Below are 23,290 nucleotides of genomic sequence, written 5' to 3'. Positions count from 1 at the left end.
TATATCCTTAACTATTTAATATAAGACCTTAATAATACTATTTATTATATCCTCTATTCCTTTAGTAATCTCTTTACCTAGCTATAGGTTAAGCATTACTGTATTAAAGATAGTTAATTTAATCTTCTTAAAATAAATATCTGCCTTTATCTAGATATAAATTTAATCTTAGTAAGCCTTAAGATTGTTTAATCCCTTAAGTCCCTTTCCCTGCCTAGAAAGACTAAGACTTCTTAAGTCTTTCTCTATAGTTTGCCTCTTTAGGATTTCTATAGCCTAAACTTCCTCTTTATCTTTAATATAAACTTACTTTCTAGTATTTATATTTATACTAATATTAGAAATTTAAATCTTAAAGGGCCTAGACTTCTAATTATTTAGTATTATACTTAAGTATTTATTAAATATAATAAAATTTATCTAGATTAATTTAATATCTTAAGGCTAAGTATTATTATATATTCTATTTATAATATCTACTGGTAAGTAGGTATTACTGCCAGGGTAGGCATATAGGAGTTTATAGGGATTAAGATTAGGCTTTTTATTTAGGTATTCCTAGATAGCATTTAAGACCTTTCCTTTTATATTCTAACTGATTTTTATATTATTATATATAGTTATATATTTAGCATTTCTATAAAAGAAGGACTTAAGAAAGCGTAAGATTTAGGTATAAATTAGTTTTCTAATACTAAAATCGGCTTTTACCTTATAAATTAGGTAGTTTAGAACTGGCTTTTTATAATAACTTACCTAAGCTATACTACTTAATGCATTATAATTAGCTATACTGTTCTTTCTATTAAACTCTAAATTACAGTACCCTTTTAGGAAGTAGCCCTTCTTAATATAATACTAATATAAATACTATTAGCCTTAATTAGTATAATTTACATTAATATATATATTAAATTCTTCTTCTATTTAATTAGTTAGGTCTATAGCCACTAAATATATTTAGATAGTTATATATTAAGGCTAGCTTATTATTTAGTTTATAAGCCTTTTATCTATCTATACTTAAAGCATCTTAAATATCTTTTTAATTTTATTCTCTGCCTCTTTAGCTAAATTAACTTATATCTCCTTAAATAAGGCAATTAATTTATCTATTAAGGTATCTACTACAGACTTTTAGTCTTTCTTTAGGATTATCTTAGTAGGTACTTTTATTACTGCCCTTAGCTTTAGGATTTCTTAAGCCTAATTTTAAAGCCTATCTTTCTTATCTTCTTTAAGGTATTAATAATTCTTAGCTTTAATAATCTTATTACTAATAATTAATTTAATTATTTAGGTAAATTAGCTATAAGGTATATTTTATATATTATCCTACCCTTTCTTATATTATAGAGAGACCTTATTTAGAATATTTTAGTAAATTATATTAAAGATATTCTTAAACTAAATAGTTATTAATTTATATTCCTTTTTAAGTTTCTTAAATTTAAACTAGTAGTAGGTTAACTATTTAATTATTTAAGGGTAGTTATTAAGGAGCCATTTTTAATTAAGTTTCTTAAATCTAGCTTTAAGGCTATTTATAGCTGTATTATCTTTAGCCATAAAGATCTCCTTTAGGTTCTTTTTAGCTTCCTCTTAAGTATATCCTTTACAGGCATAATAGATATTACCTATAAGAGACTTTATAGTAAGGGTCTTAAAGGTTATAGTGCATTTCTTTAGTAAGATATTAGCATTATCTATATAATGCTTAAAATAGTAGAGGTACTCTATAATATTCTTCCTAAAGAAGGTCTTCTTATATAGAGAAACTTGGTTAATAATGGTATACCCTCTACACTACTTATAGAGTGCTTTAATAAGGGTATAGAATTAATTATTAATTATAGTAAAGGCTATAATTATACTGCTAGCTTAAGTTAGTAAAGTTATAGGCTCTATAAATTAAGTTTCTATATCTTTAAAGGTTAAAGCGGTATTAAATAAGCTTATTATAGTAAGTATTAATTAATTAATTAGTTTAAAATATCTTTATAAGTTTTTTATAAATACCTCCTTTCTATAAGGGGTTAAAAGGGTATCCCTTTTATCTATTCTCTATAAAACTATTATCTTAATTATTATTATAATAGCTAGGTCTTTTATAAGGATTTAAAATACTACTAATATAAAAATATCTTATAGTGCTACTCTTAAAGACCTTCTAATTAGATAATTCTAAGGGGTATTTTATTAGAATTTTAAGGTATTACTAATTTTAGCCTCCTTAAGGGAAATAGCTTTTTAGGTCCCGGTCTTAATATAAAGACCTTAAAAAACTTTATTCTTAAGGTAGGTATCTCTTAAGGATACTATAGCTATATTATAGTACTATTAGGTTAAGGCTATTCCCTTCTATTTATTAAAATATAAAATCCTTATCCTATAAAATAAAGGCATAAAATAATCTTAATTCTATAATTGCAATATTGCCCTTTATACTTATAAGATATTTAGTATTATTGCTCTTAGCTTAAAAACTAAGGGATCTATTACTATTTATAGCTCTTATAAGTAAGTTATTATTTTATTATTATTATTATTATAGCCTTTTGCCTTATATCTTCTCGTTTTAATGCCTTCCTTTTTTAATATATCTATAACTTTTAGTAGCATAAGAGTGCCTTCCTTTCTATCTAATCAGTTAGTTCTAAAATCCCTTTAGGCAGTAACTGTTAATAAAGAGGATTTTCTAGGTTTTAGGAACCAATTTAAAGGTAAAAAGTAATAATAAGAAAAAGACTGCAAGAAGATAATAATTTCTAATAGCCTTAATTATAAACTAAATGCATACAGCTATAAAGGTTTAATTAAGATAGGGTCTTTATTATTAAATAGGTAATTAAGTAATTAGTTTAATAATATTAAATATAAGGATAAAAAGTGTAAAATTCAGTCTAAAAAAGGCATGCTAAAACTAAGATATTAAGGGGAATCCATCCCTTTATATCTGTCACCACAGACAGCCTTTTAACCCCACCAACAAGGCTAGACCTCTTACCCTAGAATGCTCATCATAACCATTACAATATTAAATTATTAAGCCTAAAAAGCATAAATAGTTATTAATAGAAAGTAGATATTATTATATATACTGCAGTAATAACTTGCCTAAATATTGCCTTTATAGCTAGCTAATTAGTAAGATTTAACTAAAACTTAAGACTATAATATTATAAAGCGGCAAATAGAGCACTATAGTATCTTACCTAAACTAAAGACTTAGCCCTTTAATTTAGAAGTAATAATAACTCTTTAGTTAATAGGTTACTAATAGCCTTAAATATAAGCTTTATTAATAACTTAATAAACTATTAAAGCTTATAGGCCTTTACTATATAACTATTTAGAGGAGTAATAAGCTAATAAGTAAATAAGTAAGATACTATAACTATATTTACTACTAAGGCAGAATTACTTGCCCTATTATAAGTAGCTAAAGAGGCTATCTTTATAAGCCAGCTTTTATCCTTATTATAAGTCAATCTAAAAGATAAAATCCCTTAATAAGGCCCTGCCAAGCCACTAAAAGTAACTATTTAATGCAATAACTTATAAACTATTTAACTAATTAAAAAGGAATTAATTAAACTGTATATAAAGCTATAATATATATAGATCTATAACTATTAGCTAAAATAAGAAATAGTAAATAGAATAGTAAATATAATATATACCCTATTAACTTAGCTAATAGCTAACAGTCTAACTAAAAACCTTATTAATAAGAAATTCTAAAATTTTCTTAAGTAATTAAGGCTTACTAAAATTATAGTAATTAAATAGCAGATAGAAATTATTTTAAATTAAGTTATATAATAAAATAAATACCTAAAAGATTTAATTTAAATTTATTACCCCTAAAAAACCACTAAAGTATAAAAAAGGCAAAGCCTTAGCAAATACTTATATAACTAATACTAACTATATAATAAAAACTAAAAAACTAAAAACCTCTAGCTAAATTACTTAAAGGTATAGAGAGGCTTAGCGGCGCCTTAATAATAGGCAGGAGTAGCCTGGCCAGAATAACTAATAGAAGTAATGCCAATAAAAGTAACTAAAATATTAAAGATAGGGTTATTTAAATACTTATTAAGTAAAGTATAAAAAGCCAGCTTAACTTTAAAAGCAGATAGGAGTTTATTATAAGTCCCCTTACCCTTAATAGAGATATCCTTATAGGTATCTAGATAAAGAATTGCTAAATAAAGGCAGGTTACAGTAAAGATATTATAGGCATAAAGGGGTATTATAGAGATAACTTAAGTAAATACTTCCTTAAGAGTAAATTTAATACTACCTTAAAAATAAATTAGCTAAAAAGTTAAAAAAGCCTTAATAAAAAATATATAGAAATAAGGCACTAAAGTGCCTAAAGGTCCTAAAGAGATATAATATCTTAAGATTAAATTATAATAGCTAGAGTGCTACTATTACTAAAGGCAGGGTTATATATATAATTAATAACTACTTATTAAGCCATACTATAAGATTTAATTACAGTATAGGCCTACTAAATCTAAATAAAATTAAGTTCCTTATTAATAAAACAATCCTAAAGGCACTTAATTATTAAGTAGTAAGCCTAAATTGCATTAAAGTACTTATAAAAAACCGGCAAAGTATTAGCAAAGACCTAATAATTAAAATAAAGAAATATATATAAAGCCACACTTCTTTTAGTTATTAGTATAGAAAATATAATACTTTAGTAAGAGGCCAGTATAGTATTAAAGAGAGAGATTATAGTAAATATTATAGATACAGTAAAAATATAGGATCTTACTAAGGAACTAGTTAATTAACTAAACCTCTAGATTATAGATAAACTCTTAGAGAATGTTTATATAAAAGTTAATATAGAATATAGTAATAAAATTATTAAAAATTATAATTAAAGAATTTTAAAGATAAGTAAATAAGATATTAATAAAAGCTTACTAAAGACTAATAATTTTAATAAGGCAGAAAAATATAAATACTAAAATTTAATTATTAAAATAATATAAATATAGACCACCCTATAACAGTCTACTAATATTTTACTAAAGTAATATAATATAATACTTAAATCTTTAAGATTAGTATATTACTATTAGAATTATTATATACTAAAGAGAGGTATTAGATTAAGAGAATGAAATAATTGCTTATATTTAGATAAAACCTTAATAAGATGTTAGAAGTTAAGGCATTTAAATATATAATTTCCCCTCTTCTAAAAGAAAGATAATACATAAGCTTTCTAACAACCTTAGCCAAAACACTAAAAACCTAATATTATAATTAATTAATAAATTATTATAATACTATATTTTTTATATTAAATAAAACTTTAATTAGTAAATATTTATATAGAAATTAGTATAAAGATCCTTAAGTTTTAATTTCTTAATTTTATTTATTATTCTTTTTAATTATAAAGTTTTTTATATCTATTTATAAGCTTTCTTTATTATTAAAATCTTTATAAACTTTATATTTAGGTTATAGATAACTTTTTTATATTATTTTAATTAATTTTCTTTATTTTCTTACTATAAAATACTTATTTCTCTATTTTATTACTTAATATTAAAGTTATAATAGTTTAATTAACTGCTAATCTTCTTAAAAAGTAGCCTAATAATTAAATCTTATATTATAGAAGCTAAGACTTGGCCTAAAGTTTACTAAAGCTATATAGATAAATAGGAAGTCTTTAGAAGACTTAAATCTTACTTTTTTATTAGTAAATTTACTATAATAGTAGAAAAAGGTATCTTTATAACTATTAGGTTTATTAGGACTTTTATTAAGTTTATAGGCTACAGTTTAATGGCTTTAAAGCCAGTAATTATATTAAATTTTATAATAGCTTCTCTTTAAGCTTTATTATAAGTATATAGAAATATAATCTTATTAATATAATTATTATTAAAGATAGAAGTAAGATCTAAAAGAAGATAATAATATGCCCTTTTTAGAGGACTAAAAATTATAATATTTAGTAGCTAAAGAATATAAAAAGTATAAATAGAAAGAAATAATAGATATATATTATTATTATAATATTTTTAAAGGAAATCTTTTATAATATAACTTCTATAGCTATTAAAAATAAGAAGTTAGGGTTTATTTTTCTTTTTAGGCTATATTAATAAAATAAAGACTTTTCTTAATTAAATTAATGCTAATTTATTGCTTATTTAGCCTTTATTACTATATATAAATTTTTAGTCTTTTAGAAAGTTTAAATTTTTAAGGAAATATTATTATTAAACTGTTTTCCCCTTAAAAATAACTATAGGTCTTAAGACCTTTTTAATTATTAAAATATACTTAAGAATTATAATTTAAATATAAAAACTAGACTAATAAATAAGTATTAATTTCTTTAATTAATAATTAAAAAATAAATTATTTATTTCTATTCCTTTTATTATTTTAACTTTATTAATATTATATCTATTTCCCTATTTAATTAAATATATTGCTGGTATTATAAGGAGTATAAAGAATACCTTTATTAGTTTAGAAGAAACTTTATAATATTAATTAAAATTAATTTTCTTGCCTTTTAATATCTTAATATTAAGATTTTATTTTAAAAAGCCCTATAATTAGTTCTTTTTAATGCCTTTTAAAAAGCTATTATAGATAGCAATCTTACTAATAAACTCTTTAACTTATTAATATAATATAAAGTATTTTAAATTAGCTTAAATAATAATCTAGTCTTAAAGACTCTTTTCTTAAGTATTAAAGAGCTTTTAGTAAGGTTTTTAGGCTTTTTTTAGTATTATACTTTCTTTAATCTAATTTTAGAATGTAAAATAGTTAATGCTATAAGCTTTAGCTACTTTATTTACTGATATACTATCTATAACTATTTAAAGTATAGCACTTATATCTTTTTTAGTAAAAGAAGGTATTTTAAATTAATTGGTATTAGTTTAAAATTAATTAGAATTAAATTAATAGAGTTATAACTGTTTAAAGTATATATAAATTAGGTAGCTGGGTTGAGAATAAGGTGGCCAGTCTGTGGGGGTGGCCGGTCTTTGGGTGGGGGACGTTATGAGTGGTATCTCTTGAGTGACTGAAATCACTGCTCTGATATGGAAGAGACCGGCCCGATATGGATGGACCCTGAATACCTCTTTTGATCTACAAGTTGTCTATTATATAATACTTTTTTACCAGAAATTATATATTAATTCTAGAGATACTCATCTCGACTCGGGACTCGTCCCGATCCTGCTTATGCGTAACCCCACGATTTATAGCCCGGGCCGGGGCTGTATGTACGTAAATTAAGCCATGTGCCGGCTCCGAGAGCGGGACTCACCTGCGGCTACGTTAGCTTATCGTCGCGTTTATTCACAGCAATCCCCCACCGGATTTTTTTGTCCCACGAAGTGGTCATTCGGGCATTTCCAGTCCACAAGAAGCCCTCTAGCGGTCAATTAACTAATTACCTTTGCCTCGCCTTGCTTTAATTCAGGTCAGGTAGAGCCTTGTTTGTTTTCCTCTCCCGCCGCCCTCTTCTTGCGAGCGAATACCTTCGTTATCTCGAATCCGACAAAGAATCCGTCCCGTATCTACACCCAGAACATGTCGGCCTCGCTTCCTGGCGCGCGGGAGCTTCCCGCCTCCCAGTATGACCTTGAAACATATATGGGACGGGTGCGTCATACAATGGGCATCACAGACCCGACGTAAGTCCAATTGCTGAAACTCTGAATCTCCGACTTCAAGGACCATGAGCTGACTGAGCTGTCGCATTCTCTAGGACCCTGTTCGCGGGCAAGACCGGACTCGAGGCGGCCAAGAAGCTGGTGACGGATTACAAGACGGGAAAGATCGAGCACATGTCACCATCTTTGTGGCATGCGAAGAAGGTTGTTGACTCTACGCTGCACCCTGGTATATATGGCCCTGGCAGAGTGCAATCGTGACACCAGCTGACGAGATACTGTGCAATAGACACCGGCGAGCCCGTCTTCTTCCCCTTTCGAATGTCTTGCTATGTCCTGACCAATCTCGTCGTGACCGCCGGTATGCTTCAACCAGGCATGGGTACAGTCGGCATTGTTGGATGGCAAGTGTTTAACCAGTCGCTGAATGTCGCATTCAACACTGCCAATGGCAACAAGTCCTCCCCCATGTCGACCGAAGTCATGATCAAGTCATACCTCTCCGCGGTGGGAGCTTCTTGTTCCGTCGCTCTTGGTCTTAACGCCATTGTGCCTCGACTCAAGGTCACACCCTCCACCCGCCAAATCCTCGGTCGACTGATTCCCTTTGCTGCCGTTGCTACAGCTGCTGGCCTCAACACCTACCTCATGCGCCGGGACGAGATCGTCAAAGGTATCGATGTTCGACCTGTGCTTTCGGATGATGACAAGCAGAAGCTCATCGCCGAAGGCAAGTCGGAACGAGACGTCCCCTCGCTGGGCAAGTCTCAATCTGCTGCCAAGCTCGCTGTGTATCAAACCGCAGCTAGCCGAGTCTTCACAGCGTCTCCTATCATGGTTCTGCCCCCTATGGTCTTGTACCATATCGAGAGCAGGCAAGCTTGGTACAAGAACCTCATGCAAAAGGAATGGGTGCGCTCACGGCCAGCACTCGTCAAGGGTATTCCCCTGGGCATCAACTTGAGCTTGATCGCCCTCACCTCCTTCGCTGTACTTCCTTTCGCTCTGGCTGTCTTCCCACAGCAACAAGAAGTGAGCGCTGAATCACTCGAACCTGAGTTTCATGGCAAGGGAGGTAAGAATGGCAAGGTTGTTTTCAACCGTGGCCTGTAAACGGCCTCTGTTGCATCAGAAACCCGTTTAGCATGATGGTCGTTGGAACGATTGCACATCTTGCTCAATCTACTGTGACACCATGCTGTCTGAACAATAGTCGAGAGATTTCCTTCAGATCTTGTTGAGAAAGCAACTTGTCAGTGGCTATCAAACCAGAATTGCCTCGAACACGCACAGAAGAAGAAAGGGGTTAAAAAGTATGTCTCTTTGTTGGTCTGAAAATATGAGACAACGAGAATCTTAAGGACGGCGTTTATAGTATAGATAGAGATTCTTTGCTACTTTGAGAGCGTGCCAGGTCTGAAATGTTATGCAGGAACGCGAGCAGAGGAGCTTTTCAGAGCCAAAAGTTGCTCGATTTAGCCAATAGAGCTAGACTTGACTGCATCATTAGATAGTAGATGAATGGGCCCATACAACACCATTTATAGAGAGTGCATTATAGTGTAACTTATACAGTTGTTGACCTAGATCTTACGACCTATATTGACTGACCCTTTTGATGAAAATAGACAGCTGTTGAAGTCTAGGGTTGGCCATAAGGGTGCAGTTGACAGCCCAAGGTGGCACTTTACCTACCACAGTCGAATAAGACAACCTGATTCCATTAAAACACAGCCAATGAAGCATCGGTGTAAAGTTCATCAAGCCAATATCATCAAAGCGGGAAAAGAGCCTTGGAAGTCTGTCTAGTGATTGCACATTTCGGTCAGACACTCAATCTATCGCCACCAGGATCGACAAGGCTAGCCCAGGCTAGATGCTGAGCCGACGCGTCGCGCCTGTTGAAGGAATGTAACCAAGCAAATGGCAGGACTGCATATCTTGTGATAACCAAAAGAGAGAGGGGTAAATTCTCTTTGCGTTGATGTTGACAAGAACAAAGACTCGTGCGTGAGATAGGTCTCCGCAAGAATATTCGTGAACTGTCTACCTACTTCGTAGATAAGGACTATTCAAGGTGACAAGGCCATGGAAGTTGGTGACGATTCTTGGTGGGGCGTATTGGTTGGCAGTACAGAGTGGCAGTGGCCTTGGATGGGGCAGAAGTGACCACTGCTGAGACTGTTAACACAAGGCGAAGCAGGAAACGCCGAGTCGAAAGCTTGTCCCGTTCGTTGTCTTCTGGGTTTGATGAAACGGGGGTGCCTAATACTAATTTGACGAGGAGGATTTGGTCAAGTACCGTAGTGTCTCGGTTCGGCAAGGAACACCTATGAATAGCAACGGAATCATGGCCGTGATGAGAGGATGCGAAGTTTGATGTCCTCATAATAGACGTATCGCCGTCAGTAAGGAAATGAGACCCAGCCAACAGGAAAGCGTAAATTGGGAACCCCAATCACGTTCGTGGCGCACAGTGGGGTGCCCTTGGGCTGAGAGAAGCAAGGAACGCTACGCCAGAGTTGTCACAGTTGATTCAAGACATACATAGCAGATTCACACTGTTGGCTCATAGATAATGCAGTAACGAGAGAGAAGATACCTGGGATGGCGTTCGTTCTCACAGTACAGAGAATCGCTGGCAGCCCACCAAGATCAACAAAGCCCTCGGAAAGAATGCATTTGGGGTTGGCCTCCATATGCTGGAATCTGTAATTGGAGGGTCCAAGTCAAACATTCTGGAGCCGGGGAATAGTGATTGGCGGATAGGAGGGATCCATCGCCGAGGCGGGAGACGGGCTAGACGGGCATGTGCCGCAAGAGTGGACAAGTGTGTGCACCTGTGTGAAATGGTACGAATAAGTTCTCGAACACATTGTTCAGTAACCAAGTCCAGCCAGATTGTGAGTATGCTCGTACTTCCTCAGAACAAGACTCGGGAAGCGACATGACCAATTTTAACGCTGCTGTTTATTGTATCAGCTCCTTCAGGCTCCTCTCAATATGCGGCTGGCTGCGACGAATGATGTCGGAGGCCGTGAGCTGACTGAACCTCTCATGCTGCAGCCCAAGACATTGGGTCAGCAAAAGTCCGGACGGTGTCCACTGTGTACTGATCACTGGTGGTCATGCTGGAGTGTGGTGCAGAGAGGCTCTGGAACTGTAACGGCTGCATGCCCGGAACGATTCGAGACAGAATTGGTGGCATCCATCCCCTCTCTGCAAGTGTGGGGTGCCTTGTCCGGGGTCTTCAAGGGCTGAGACGACGGACAATTGGACTTTCAGAGCCATAGCAGGCATACAGCCAAGCTGAAGGTGAAATAGGGGGCTATAGTAACACAGAGAGCACTGCTTGTCATGTAATGACTATACCACTCCCACAACCTTGGCCTCAGACATTCTTTCCGACGTCAACAAGTGTCAGCAAAGAGCGAGCACTTCGATATGCACCAGAAAAGGCACGGGGTTCCTGGAGGGTCTTGGGTTGGCTAAAAGGCCCACCACCAGCGTCACCCTGCCCTGGGACGAAATGCGTACCAGATCTGATGCTCTCAAGTGCGCAGAGAGCGAAAGTACCTAGGTAGAGTGCTAGACTTCCAGACGATTAAAGTTGAACTCTCTTTCAAGCGGCAAAGAGGTACCAACGGGTAAACCGAACCTATTTGCAATTGTCCCTGACTTGCCTGTAAAAGGGGTTCTTTCCCCTGCCATCAAACAGTCAAATTCCAAATACTGCACGAAGGAGCTGTATGAACCGACACAGGTGTGATTGTTCATGGCCACCTTTAGGTTAAGTGATAGGTACTGTATGTATGGGTACTGTTTGGTGTGTATGCTCCGTAGGGTGTGGGTTCTGTGTGTGTTTCTGCAGTAGGATCGCGTTTATGGCTGCCCTGTGAATGGATCTCTCATGACGTATATCCGATATGTTATTAACTGCTCATTCCCATCAAATCGTCGAGATAAGCAGAAGAAATTGTCAAATTTGAAGTCCGTGGATGGGTGAACATAACCGAATTTTGTTTATCAGTAAACTCTTTACAAGCTCAAACGAATGATGATGAAAAGTACCAGTGTTGGTCCAGGCACATCCAATTTTCCTTCTTTCGGAAAACAGACTGAGTGTGTCAGGAGGGAGCGTTGTGTACTTTCATCATGAAACCTTAGAGGTACCGAGGTGTTTAGCCACAGGCCAGAATCATACGTGCGATACGATAGAAGTACTTTATGGGCCACATCTTTGTTGTACCTAAGGCATCCGTCACAGAACGGGCTCTCTTTCCGGCCTCTCAGGTCATCCTCACACCTGCCATCATGACACGAAAAGCCAATGATAAGGCACGTTCAAGCAATGATGAGGATCTGCCTGAAAGACCGAAGCGATCGATGAGTCTTGTTAAATTGTTTGTAATGTTTATTAAAGTACCAAGATCTGAACGTCTCATATCGTCATCTGGACTGATTTTAGTGGCATCCAATGTTTCTGTTCACACGATGGTCCCTGCTCTTCCTCACATATGTTTGAAAGATTTATTCCAGATTGCCTAATAAGCAAGACAGCCGAGCATAATCTAGCGACATTGCAACGAATCTCATCTCAGGTGATATAGAGAGTACTATGTGTTTGTCTTTCTTTTCAACGACGGGATACCCCTTCAAGGTCAAGATTGGATGTTACTCTTTATTCTTCCTGCTGAAGTTATTATTCCGCAGCCCCAAACTCGGGAGCAAGCAAGCCTCGGCCCTTGGTAGAGAATGACGTTGTAATAAAGTATTGAAATATCATCCTAAGTTTTTCACACTTTACCTAAGTCTTTTTTTCTCTTATCATCAAGACCCTAACTTGTGGCCTGTCAGTCACTACGAGAATTTGAGCCAAAGTGATAAATCAAAGCTTTATTGTCATTCATTGACAGGCACAACCCAACTAAGCGTTTAGCACTTTGCCTCACTTGGCCGGGCATCTTCCCCAAAACAACCCTTTCCACTCAAGCCCTGTAAGTGATGGACCCTGGTTTTCCGACTGAGGTGCCTTAGGCCTGGAGAGCCGAATCGCGACGCCGCCACAGTAAAATAAAAGTATGTACCTCTGTATTTCCTGCCCAGTTCCACTGGAATTCCGCCTCCTCCTCTTCTTCTTGACCTCAAAGTCGTAACCCGAGAGGAGAAGAGGAGACGGAGCACAACACAAGCATCCATGAGTGACAAATCCACCCACTCCTTGATGGGGACTGAGCCTAGCCCAGGTGTTGAGGATGACGCCAAAAATACATGCTACCACTAGACGTCACCGCCTGTAGGAAATGTACTCACCAGCAAATCTCTATCTGACCAACGTCACCCAAAATGGATACCTCAAATCTGCCCCGGCCACCCGTAACTTTGGCCAACGCTTTTTCCAAGACAAATGGGATGCCCGTGACGCCTTCAACCGGGCTTGGATGGACTCTTCAAGTCACTCCACTGCCTGCTTGCCTTTTGGCTATGACCCTCGCCTCGCCTCGCCCATTCATCCCCACACATTAGTCTCAGTTCTTGAGAGAAAAGCAAGAATATTCTCACCCAACGAGACGTGACCTGCGATAAGCTGAACCTAAGTGGACTGGGCTCCTGCTACAGTGCCCCTTCGTAACCTTAACCCCTAACTCACACGCTGAGGCCACTGTACCTAGGTCACTGGCCTTCGCTGGACGAGCGCTTTTTTCCCTCCTTCGCCCTTGGTCTCTCTATCCCGTCTGGGCACACCTACCTACCTATCCTATCCAATCCACCACCCTCACCACCAAAACCATTCACCAAACTAGGTGGTGCGCCCCCGGGTCCTTCCCCAGTCCCGTTCCATCTCGCCTTTCTTCGCTCATCGGTTGTGTCCTTCTCCTCTTCACTCACGATTCCTCCGTCGTACATACATGAACCTCAAGACGGCCTACACATACGAATCGACGCGACGATTTGATCGGTCGTCTGTACCGTCCGATACAGCGGAACAGCACCTCTCTCGTTTTTGTTTTTCGTGACCACTACTCCGTACTGCCGTCTCTAAAGCCCTTGGGTGGCTTTGGCTTTCCCCATCATGTCAACACCAACTACAGCGACGGCTACGCTTCCACACTACAATCCTCACCATTACCAGCCATCCTATGCCCATTCGCACACGCATCATCAGACCTATCAGCCGAATCCCAGCGCCAATTTTCGTTCTACTGTATCGAATCAGAATATCCTACCACCTCCCGTCTCTTCGGCTGTGTCGCCTTCCCACAGTGCCATTCTGCCGCCGCCCTACCAGCTGTCGCCTTTGGGATACTCTTCATCGGGTTCGAATGGAATAAGTTTGACCAACTCAAATTCTCGCTCTGCACACCACGCCCAGGAACCCAGCCCGCGACACGACGCGGCATACTCTGCAGGAAGCATGACAGAGCGTGCCCCTGCCACTCGCGCTGAGCAACCCTCGAGAAAGCGTAGACGCTCCAGAGAGCCCGACTGGGGCACCTTCTACAAGAATGGCCTGCCAAAGGAAATCATCGTCATTGACGACACACCCGAGCCTGAAGCAAACACTAGCCGGAAAATTACGAATGGCACTGCTGCTGCGCCCAGCGATAACACGAGCAGTCAGGTGGCTAAGAAGAGGAGACGAGAAGACGAGTCTGGCACTGTCCAGGCCTCGGGTTATCATATCAAATACCTCGAATCACAACACAGCACCCCTTTGCAGGTGTCAACACCAGCGGGCTCGTCCAATTCTAGTAGTGACCGCACCAATTCGGCACTTAACACCACTGCCCCGACATCACTTTCGTCCAACGGCCAGTATGAGGAGGGACTGGCTCCCCTTAAGCGGAAACGCACCCGTCAACAGGTGGCTAACGAAGCCAAACGTCGCGATGTAGATGGCCTCGGGGACTTCTTCACTTACAAGCCTCCACCTTTCCCCCCAAAGAAGGCGTCTGAGGTTAACGTGCAAGTTATCCATGACGTGAGTTTTGACTCCACATCACTTAACATATTGAGATGAGATTATTAACAATGGGTAGCGACATTACAACAAAAACGTCAAGGTTGATGATGACGATGGTCATTATATTGTCGTTCCTGATGCTGAACTCACAGACAAGTGTAGGTCTATCTATCATATTCTTTTCTTAGACTTATCTAACACAGTCCACAGACCAGATTGTCCGCCTACTGGGCCAGGGAACCTTCGGCAAGGTGGTTGAAGCCCACGATCGAAAACGTAACAAGGCCGTGGCGGTCAAGATCATTCGATCAGTTCAGAAATACAGAGATGCCTCACGGATAGAACTTCGCGTTCTCGAAACCCTCAAACGAAATGATGCAGAGAACCGTAACCGATGCATCCATCTACGAGACTGTTTCGATTATCGCGGCCACATTTGTATCGTCATGGACTTGCTCGACCAGAGTGTTTTCGATTTTCTCAAGGGCAATGGATTCGTTCCTTTTCCCAACAGCCAGATTCAGAGTTTTGCCCGACAGCTGTTCACCAGCGTTGCTTGTAAGTTAAGCTAACGAACAACCTCACTTGACAGTGTATTAATTTGACTTAGTTCTGCATGACCTCAACTTGATCCATACCGACCTCAAGCCCGAGAACATCTTGCTCTGTAATCACGCATATCAGACCTTTACATATAACCGCAAGATCCCTTCCTCCTCTTCAACTATCAGCCGCCAAGCTACGCAGAGACGTGTTCTACTGGATACGGAGATCCGGCTCATCGACTTTGGCTCTGCCACATTCCAAGACGAGTACCACTCCTCCGTGGTTTCAACACGCCATTACCGTGCCCCAGAAATCATCCTTGGACTTGGATGGTCGTTCCCTTGTGATATTTGGAGCATAGGATGCATCCTTGTCGAGTTCTTTACGGGTGACGCACTCTTCCAAACTCACGATAACTTGGAACACCTGGCCATGATGGAGGCTGTCGTCGGATCAAGAATCGATAGCCATCTTGTCCAGGCTGTCAACAAGATGTCTACAAGAAGTGGTGGCAATGCCGCCTCGAAGTCAGTCTCCCTGTGAAATGTTCCCTGATTTACATGCTCACACTTTTCAGGTACTTCAAGAGACTCAAGCTTGATTATCCTACGCCAGATACAACCCGCGGCTCCCGTCGCTTTGTGAAGGCGATGAAGCACCTCGATGTAAGGACCCTTTTGCATTGCTTGACATTGCACGTGCTAACAGATAACAGCAAATTATTCCCGGAAACAATACTTTCCTGAAGAATTTTGTCGATCTGCTAAAGAAAATATTCGTCTACGACCCTGCCCATCGTATTACCGCAAAGCAAGCCTTGCAGCATCCTTGGCTGAAGGAGATGGCCCAACCTGACGACGGCACCGAGGCGGCTAAGATCCGCATGGAGCGGATACGCATGGAACAACAGGCTCAGAAACATGGATATGTCCGAAGTTGATGACCAAAGTCTGATACCCCACTAACGACATATGAGCATGATCACGGAGTTCTGGTTTTCCAAGGCGTTCCATTGAATGATAGGTATCGACGCAAGGAGAGGAATGTTTGATGCCGATTCAATTTTGCTCTTGTATTCTAGTGCCACATCCATCGTATCTCTTCGCCCTTTCTGTTTACTAGGAGTTATCTCTGGCAGTTGGTTTGTTACGCAACGCTACGACTGGAGGGACTGGTGCATTTTCGATGGACAGCGTTGATGAGCCCAATATGGCTGCAGCAGTATGTGAGCAACTTAACTGTTCATCTCGTTCCCTTTGTCAGAAGAAATAAAAATCGGACAAATGTTCCACGAGAACCTTGTTTTCAACACGATCGAACGACTAGCGGATTCACCTATTCATCCATAGCACTATGCTTGCTGGTAACCTGTGGCTTCTCCGGGTTGCCTTCACATCTTGGTTCCTCTCAACAGCTGGTCTTGGGAGCCATATGTAGGTGTGCAGAACGACACAGCAAGATTTCAGCCCTATCTAACACTTTGTTTGGAGAGATAGTCCATATCGGTACCTTGTTCGCACAAAGTCATCCACTCCGAGAACAGCAGATCCATTCTACCGGTACTCTATTTTGTTGAAGAATTTGTTACCGCATTGTTCACATCGCGACTATGGAACACATTGACGTTGCCCTCGAGTTACTGTCTGTGTTCACCATGCGAGATCTTTAATATAAGGCATACGGTCCCAGTGAAGGAAGCAAACAACCAATATCTACGGTTTTCTACGGAGTAAGTTGATGCTGAATTTGCCTCTCGAACAAACCTATCGAACAGATTGATGCGGCAGTCTTGTGTTGAAGTTCTTGTCTTCTATTAAGAACAAATCTCATAGTATTCATAATGGTTCCCCATCGTACACTTCACGACCCTGATGAGGAGATGAGGTATATCCCACTGCCTGATATATCAAATCATCAGCTTGACCAACTCACGGACCTGTTGTGGATGGATCCAGGAGTCAACATAGCTGTGCCGGATAAAGAGTGGTTGCTTGACCAGCAAGCTCGTGTAGCTAACCTCGACAAGTTAAACCGTCGTTCCACCAAACTCTTGGCCCGTCTGTCTGCCAAACTTGAGAGCCTGTCTTATAGACTTGGTGCCGACGGTTCGCCAACAGCATGTCTGTGCGCAGCCCATCATGGCCTTGATCCTAAGCTGATCCGGCGACTTATGCTCTTGATCATCGCCGAATGTACTGAGCGTATCCAGACTCTGCGCACTTGGCGACAGCGCATCGCTTATCCCAATGCTGTTATTGCATGGCTGGATCGCATCGATGCCGTAACTGGACTTTGGATCGGTCGTAAAGCTTTCAATGCCACCTTTGGCTACGAACGTGTTTCGCCCACAAAACTCGTGGTCAAAAGCAAGTGCGAAGCTTGCATCATGTCGGTCATTGGTGGTAGACCTCAGGTGCTGAGCGATCTGCGAGCGACATTGACCACGCGAAGGGATCGCCACATCGAGCAAGGTGGTAGAGAACCAAGACTTCTCCGACTTATTGAGTCTTGGATATCACACCAGCATGTAAATAGTCGTAGGGCTATCTACACTGGAAGTGCTGAGATTAGCGAAGAACTTACCAATCTGATCAATACCATCAACTACCTGAGAGAGGAACGCCCAGAATCTCATATATCTCGATCTTCATCTCGATCAGTATACGGCCATCCATATAGAGCGTATGAAGAAGACGGTAACCGCGGCCGTGCTCGTACTCGGCAATCATTTCATGAGCAGCCGTCTCGACCAAGCTACAGCAAACACAGCCAGGAGGATAGAAGCACGTTTCTTCCTCCAGAATCAAGATCCAGTCAGCCGAGTGCTCAGTTCCATGCGGACGAGCAAAATTGGATGGATGAAGACGTGGACTACCAAGCGTCGCTATGGATGGATTGTCAGATGCAACAGCGAGGACTTACGGCTGATGAACGAAGACAACTCTTTGAGGACGATGTGCATCCCGCCTTCAGCGACTATGCAGAGAGTGTTAGGAACATGTCTCTCGATGATCGACTACAGAGGGACTTTGCACCTGAGCAGCACAGGAGAGACTCGACCGCTACTCTTACGAGACAGAGCGTTATTTCAAATCAACAAAGAGACTCTGCTTATAATGGAAAGAGAGAAAGCATCGTGCCGGATGAGCAGATGGAAACATCATCTGTATACAGTAACCCAAGTGCGATACCACCTCCTCTTAGCTTTAGCAGAGGACCAAACCCTCCTGATACCACTGCCGGTAATAGCCCTACGGAAACTGAGTGGGTGCCTGTCTCGGTGTTTTCACTCCCGGAGAGTGCTGCAGGGGGTGCACCTCGTCGAAACACTGTAGAGCCGACCAATGGAGGTGCTCGAGAGTCTACCGCATACGCTGAACACCAAGCACATATAGATTTTTGTCGGAAACACGGATTCAAGACGGGTATCCCATCTATAGATGGAGAGCCGTCAACACCTCGGCCAGCACGGAGCGGTAAGAAAAGAGCCTCGGCCGCTCCGTCAATTGCAGCGTCGAGCATTTACTCTTCGCATCCTGGGTTTAGACGCTCGCAAGAGAATGTGGGTTCATTGGCTCCTGGCGGTCAGACGAGCCGTCGAACATCACGTATGTCGACTCAGAGCAAGCCCAAAAAGAGTCTGTTGGATCAAGTGCGGGAGAATAGACGACTGATGGAGGACAGTGATGAGGAGTAGTTGGAGTCGATGATTTCCATGGAGTATGGGGTTGATGTCTTGTTGTTAGTTTGGATATACCCTGTGAAACAATCGTATAGGATACACATGGTAGAGCTCTGCAAATACAATTCCCTTTGTTTATTAGATTCGTTCGTTGGTATATTATTCATCTCTTGATTGCTAACTTGTCACACCCGAACCCCTGTAGTCACGGGCCCTGAACCACTGACAATGATGTTGATCTCGATGATAATATGCACTTAGCCGTGGTTTGCTCTGAGTATTGCCTCGTCCCTTGGCCTGCCGTAGCCCTTCATATATCGCCGTATTCGGACTCGACTTGTAGTAAGTATTCGCACATAAGGTGCCTTACCTTAGGTAGTGGAGGTCAGTACTGTAATCTGCCACTGTTGCCAAGTGCCAGTGGCCTCTCGTTATTTTCCTCAACTCTCGTTGCTAGGCAAGAGCCGACCGCGTGCTTCTCTTCTTCACACAGTGCCTTGCCTTGCCTTATCTAACCTTGGGCCACTCGCCTTCATCTCCCCTCTCCATCGCAACAAACAAAAGATCGAGTTTCTCCTCTTCATCACTACCAAGCCCCAACATTTACTCGCCTGGCCGAGGAGATCGTTGGCATTCTCTCACTCTTCTCTTCCTTCATATTGTTTCCCTTCATATCACTTTTCGAACTCTGTTGTCCCGTCACCGTCCTGCGCGCCACCGTTTGCACCGCTGTTTCTACACATCGCCGTGTTTCTAGTAGTACACCCGCTTGTGTAGCCTTTATACAGGTTCGCCTTCATTTGCTTCATTTTAACATCATCCGCAAGAACTAACAATGGAAAGCCGACTTTGTAAGCCATGTCGTGGGCCCCCAGCAGCCGGGGCGGTGGAGGCAGCACGCCTTCGCCAAACCTCAATAACTCGCTGCAGCGCATCCAAGGCATGGGAAAACTCGTTGGGATTCAAACCCAAAATCAGCAGCTCCTGCCTGCGGGCGCCGTTAAACAGCGATTCCTCGGGTCGCAAGGGACATCGAGTAATGGACATACAACTCCTATCCAGCAGAGCTACTGGAATAGACAGAAGGGACTTCGCTCTCCCCTTCCTCTCCAAGAAAGTACGAACGAGGCGGTTCGTATTCCTCCGCATCGAAGGCTTTCCAAAAATGTCGTGCATTCTTCTCCTGCTCCGTATCAAACGCCTGTGCAGGAAGTTGTTCGCGCACCCTTTCACCAATCACCTGAAATTGTTGATTCCGAAGGGACCGAAGACTTTGAGAACAGCTCCGTGGGCACTTGGAACTCACCTAAGGAGCAGTCAATCGGTAACAACTCGTCGGAATTTGAAGGTGCTCCTTTGCCAGCACCATTGCATATCATCCAAGCTGTTACACCTTCAACCGCTCTCGTTCTCCGACAACGATCCTTAAGCACCGCCTCCATGGCGCTGAGTGCTGGTCCGCTGCCTTCAGATGAAATGGCCGCATGGGATAGTCCTAGACTACATGATCACGAAAACGATGATGATCTAGCCCTTATCCAGGTCAATCAGAATTTATTGACAGCCGTGGAGAAGTGGGAGACACAACAAGACAAGTATCCCATCGTCAACCTTGCCGCAAACCGTCACCCTCGGGTGGATGATTGCGACATTGATCCGGCGACAGGCGGGCTGATCCCTCCCCCGCGATACATTAAGATTCAGAAAGACACCCAAGCCAGGCACAACTGGCGCCGCGCGGTGACCAATTCTGAAGGCTACATCGCCCGCGAGCTGGATCTACGCAAATCGAAAAAGGAAGAGATTGAGCGTAGGAAAGAAGAACAGAAGTATGCCAACATTACGCAGGAGGAAGACAAGTGGCCCGATGCAGACTGCACTCTTCGGCCCGTCCAGCCTGAGGATTTCCAGGGCATCGCAAACATCGTCAATAATGAGATGCAGCGAGAAGATTCGCAGGTCTACCTACCCAAAGTTGACAGTGCACAAATTGCAGAACTCTACAACGCTTGCACGTCGAAGCGCCGCCCATTCATTGTGGCGGTTGAATCTTCTTGCGAGATAGTCGACCGTTCTGGATGGTCTAAGGGTGATGAAAAGCGCTATCAGAAGCTCATTGGAATTATGAAATCTCATGGAGTGTCAGAGACTCCAACCATCCTTGGCTTTGCCTTTGTCGATGATTCTCGACAGGACTTTCTAGGCCACGCATGTCAGGGAGCCAGGTTCTCTGGGAAAATCAAGCTCGTCGTTGAGCCAGAGCATCGACGAATGCTAGTCGGGTCGGCACTGCTGGACAGAATTTTGTTGTCCACATCGATCTACCATCGTAGTCTTGTGGACTACAACTGGAAGTGCTCGGAGCCCCGAAAGACGTACGAAGAGATTCCTGCACACAATGAACGAAAGTACAGCAAGCTGTACTTGGAGACATTCTTTGATGGCGAGGATGATTCTCGAATCGAGTGGACGACTGGTCTGCTCGAGAAGTACGATTTTGCCAAGGTTGCGAATTTCAAGGAAGCTGTGAAGCATGGAAAAAACCCAGGCGTCTGGAAAGACCTAGTTGTATGGGAACATGAGGCACGCCCAGCTTCAGAAATGGTGGAGGAAGAGAGGCATTGATGTACAAGAGCCTGGCTATTGACAGGAGTTTTGGCTGTTTATCGCTATGGTAATTGCATGGTAGGAAATGTTTGGGCCAAGTTCGAGCGTATGGGCATGTAAAGTAGCGTATGTAAAGACGGGATGTCGATAGGATACATAACGTCCATGGTTTTCAGATGTTTTAGATTATCCATTAATAGTGGCGGTTGAGGCATAGCATACGAGACGGGAGTGGTGAAGTTCCATGGAGGGGGTGAAGGGATCAAGCGAGCACCAATCACGTGGAGCCATGAGAGCCGCAGGTAAATGAATTCAACTACCTTCATAGTTCGGTGATGAAGAAAGAAATCCTTTGAAGACCAAATAGCCGACAAAACTGCTCAAGAACCAAGTGGAAGTGCCTTGCTTGTCTTACTCTCGAGTTAATTCGATACACTACTCGTAAATCAAAATGTTGTCAATCCTGCGAAAAGCGCGGCTCAAGGACAAAGAAATGCGAATCCTGATGCTGTGAGTATTATCCACGACCTGCTCCATTGAGGATTTTGACTAACTATCCTTAGCGGATTGGATAATGCTGGAAAGACCACAATCGTCAAGAAGGTCATGGGAGAGGATGTCAACACCGTAAGCCCAACATTAGGTTTCATCATCAAGACGATTGACTACGAGGGGTAAGAAGGACTTCGTTCGTCGTATAACACCACTGACAGGCCTTACAGGTACAAATTAAACATATGTGTGTGACACAAGTAGACATTCCCAGTCGATGAGATGAGCTGACTCCCCAAGGGGACGTGGGTGGGCAGAAAACGTTGCGCTCATACTGGAGAAACTATTTTGAAAAGACAGATGCTTTGATCTGGGTTGTCGACGCAACGGACCGTTTACGTATCCAAGACTGCAGAGACGAGCTTCAAGGTTTACTCTTAGAAGAGGTGCGTGATATGACACGGCAACGGTCGGATAGCTACTGACAAGTGGTACAGCGTCTTGCAGGGGCAAGTCTGCTTGTTTTTGCCAACAAAACAGATGTTGAGGGATGTATGACGGAAGAAGAGATTCTCTCAGTATGTTCACGTCACGCCATGCCATGCCATGCCATGCCATGCCATGCCATGCCATGCCATGTGAACATGACCAACCAAGCTCACTATGATATTTAGGAGCTACAACTGGAATCGATACGGACACATCGATGGCACATCCTGCCATGCAGCGCCATGACTGGAACCAACCTTAAAGAAGGACTATCATGGGTGGTGGAGGATGCAAAGAAGCGACTATTCCTCTACTAAACGAGACTGGCTCAACCGAATAGTTCCTGTTGGCCTCACAACAGGGAGTCCTTTTGCAAAAGCAACAAACAAACCACAGAGTGTGGATAGCCGCGAGACTTGGGAAGCAAGCAACCAGCCGAATAGCGCGGATATGCATAAGAAAGTCAGCTAGCTTAAACGTTGAAACCCGATACAATAAACTCGTTACGCCGGGCAACGTAAAACGTCCCGCAAAGCTCTCCAGCACGCAATCTTTACAGGCCGCGTCTAGCGAAGCGCAGGGGAGCGGGAGAGCATCAACAAGTGCCGCGTGCAGCTTGTGCTAACCTTACAAGGTCGTATTGTCGATCGAGAAATCTGAGATAACCTGCTTGTGTGGTCTGAGGCATGAGAAGAGCAAAATATGGTAGACGAACCAAGATGTGACAAGGTTTAACGGATTCAAGCCATGGTTTGGGTTTGTTGTAGTGGATCGCCTGTGGGGAAAAGTTGAAAGTAAACAAAGGATGACGTTTTACAGTGG

The 23,290-nt window shown here is 41.1% G+C and overlaps 5 protein-coding genes; all 5 read left to right on the top strand.

Annotated features, from left to right (window-relative positions):
* Positions 1–7,605: 7,605 nt before the first annotated feature.
* Positions 7,606–8,801, top strand: FFUJ_03353 (related to tricarboxylate carrier; the record flags this gene model as incomplete). XM_023575191.1 has 3 exons in its annotated part: positions 7,606–7,709; positions 7,784–7,917; positions 7,978–8,801. 3 exons carry the CDS (start codon positions 7,606–7,608, stop codon positions 8,799–8,801), a joined length of 1,062 nt encoding a protein of 353 aa, XP_023428413.1.
* A 4,960-nt stretch (positions 8,802–13,761) lies between these two features.
* FFUJ_03352 (related to LAMMER kinase-like protein) lies at positions 13,762–16,138 on the top strand (the record flags this gene model as incomplete). XM_023575190.1 has 6 exons in its annotated part: positions 13,762–14,670; positions 14,729–14,810; positions 14,863–15,210; positions 15,263–15,725; positions 15,776–15,863; positions 15,914–16,138. 6 exons carry the CDS (start codon positions 13,762–13,764, stop codon positions 16,136–16,138), a joined length of 2,115 nt encoding a protein of 704 aa, XP_023428412.1.
* Positions 16,139–17,038: 900 nt separating this feature from the next.
* FFUJ_03351 (uncharacterized protein) lies at positions 17,039–18,895 on the top strand (the record flags this gene model as incomplete). Its single annotated transcript, XM_023575189.1, has 1 exon — positions 17,039–18,895. The coding sequence occupies one exon, from the start codon at positions 17,039–17,041 to the stop codon at positions 18,893–18,895; it is 1,857 nt and encodes a 618-aa protein (XP_023428411.1).
* Positions 18,896–19,738: 843 nt separating this feature from the next.
* Positions 19,739–21,505, top strand: FFUJ_03350 (uncharacterized protein; the record flags this gene model as incomplete). The annotated part of the gene is made up of 1 exon (XM_023575188.1): positions 19,739–21,505. The coding sequence occupies one exon, from the start codon at positions 19,739–19,741 to the stop codon at positions 21,503–21,505; it is 1,767 nt and encodes a 588-aa protein (XP_023428410.1).
* A 433-nt stretch (positions 21,506–21,938) lies between these two features.
* Positions 21,939–22,785, top strand: FFUJ_03349 (probable ADP-ribosylation factor-like 2; the record flags this gene model as incomplete). XM_023575187.1 has 6 exons in its annotated part: positions 21,939–21,997; positions 22,051–22,161; positions 22,210–22,226; positions 22,280–22,425; positions 22,477–22,557; positions 22,654–22,785. 6 exons carry the CDS (start codon positions 21,939–21,941, stop codon positions 22,783–22,785), a joined length of 546 nt encoding a protein of 181 aa, XP_023428816.1.
* Positions 22,786–23,290: the final 505 nt, after the last annotated feature.

The sequence above is a fragment of the Fusarium fujikuroi genome, chromosome FFUJ_chr03 (genome assembly GCF_900079805.1).
Source record: "Fusarium fujikuroi IMI 58289 draft genome, chromosome FFUJ_chr03".
Lineage (NCBI taxonomy): Eukaryota > Fungi > Ascomycota > Sordariomycetes > Hypocreales > Nectriaceae > Fusarium > Fusarium fujikuroi.
The sequence above is the reverse complement of the archived record's forward strand: the minus strand, read 5'-3'. Positions and strand labels throughout refer to the sequence as shown.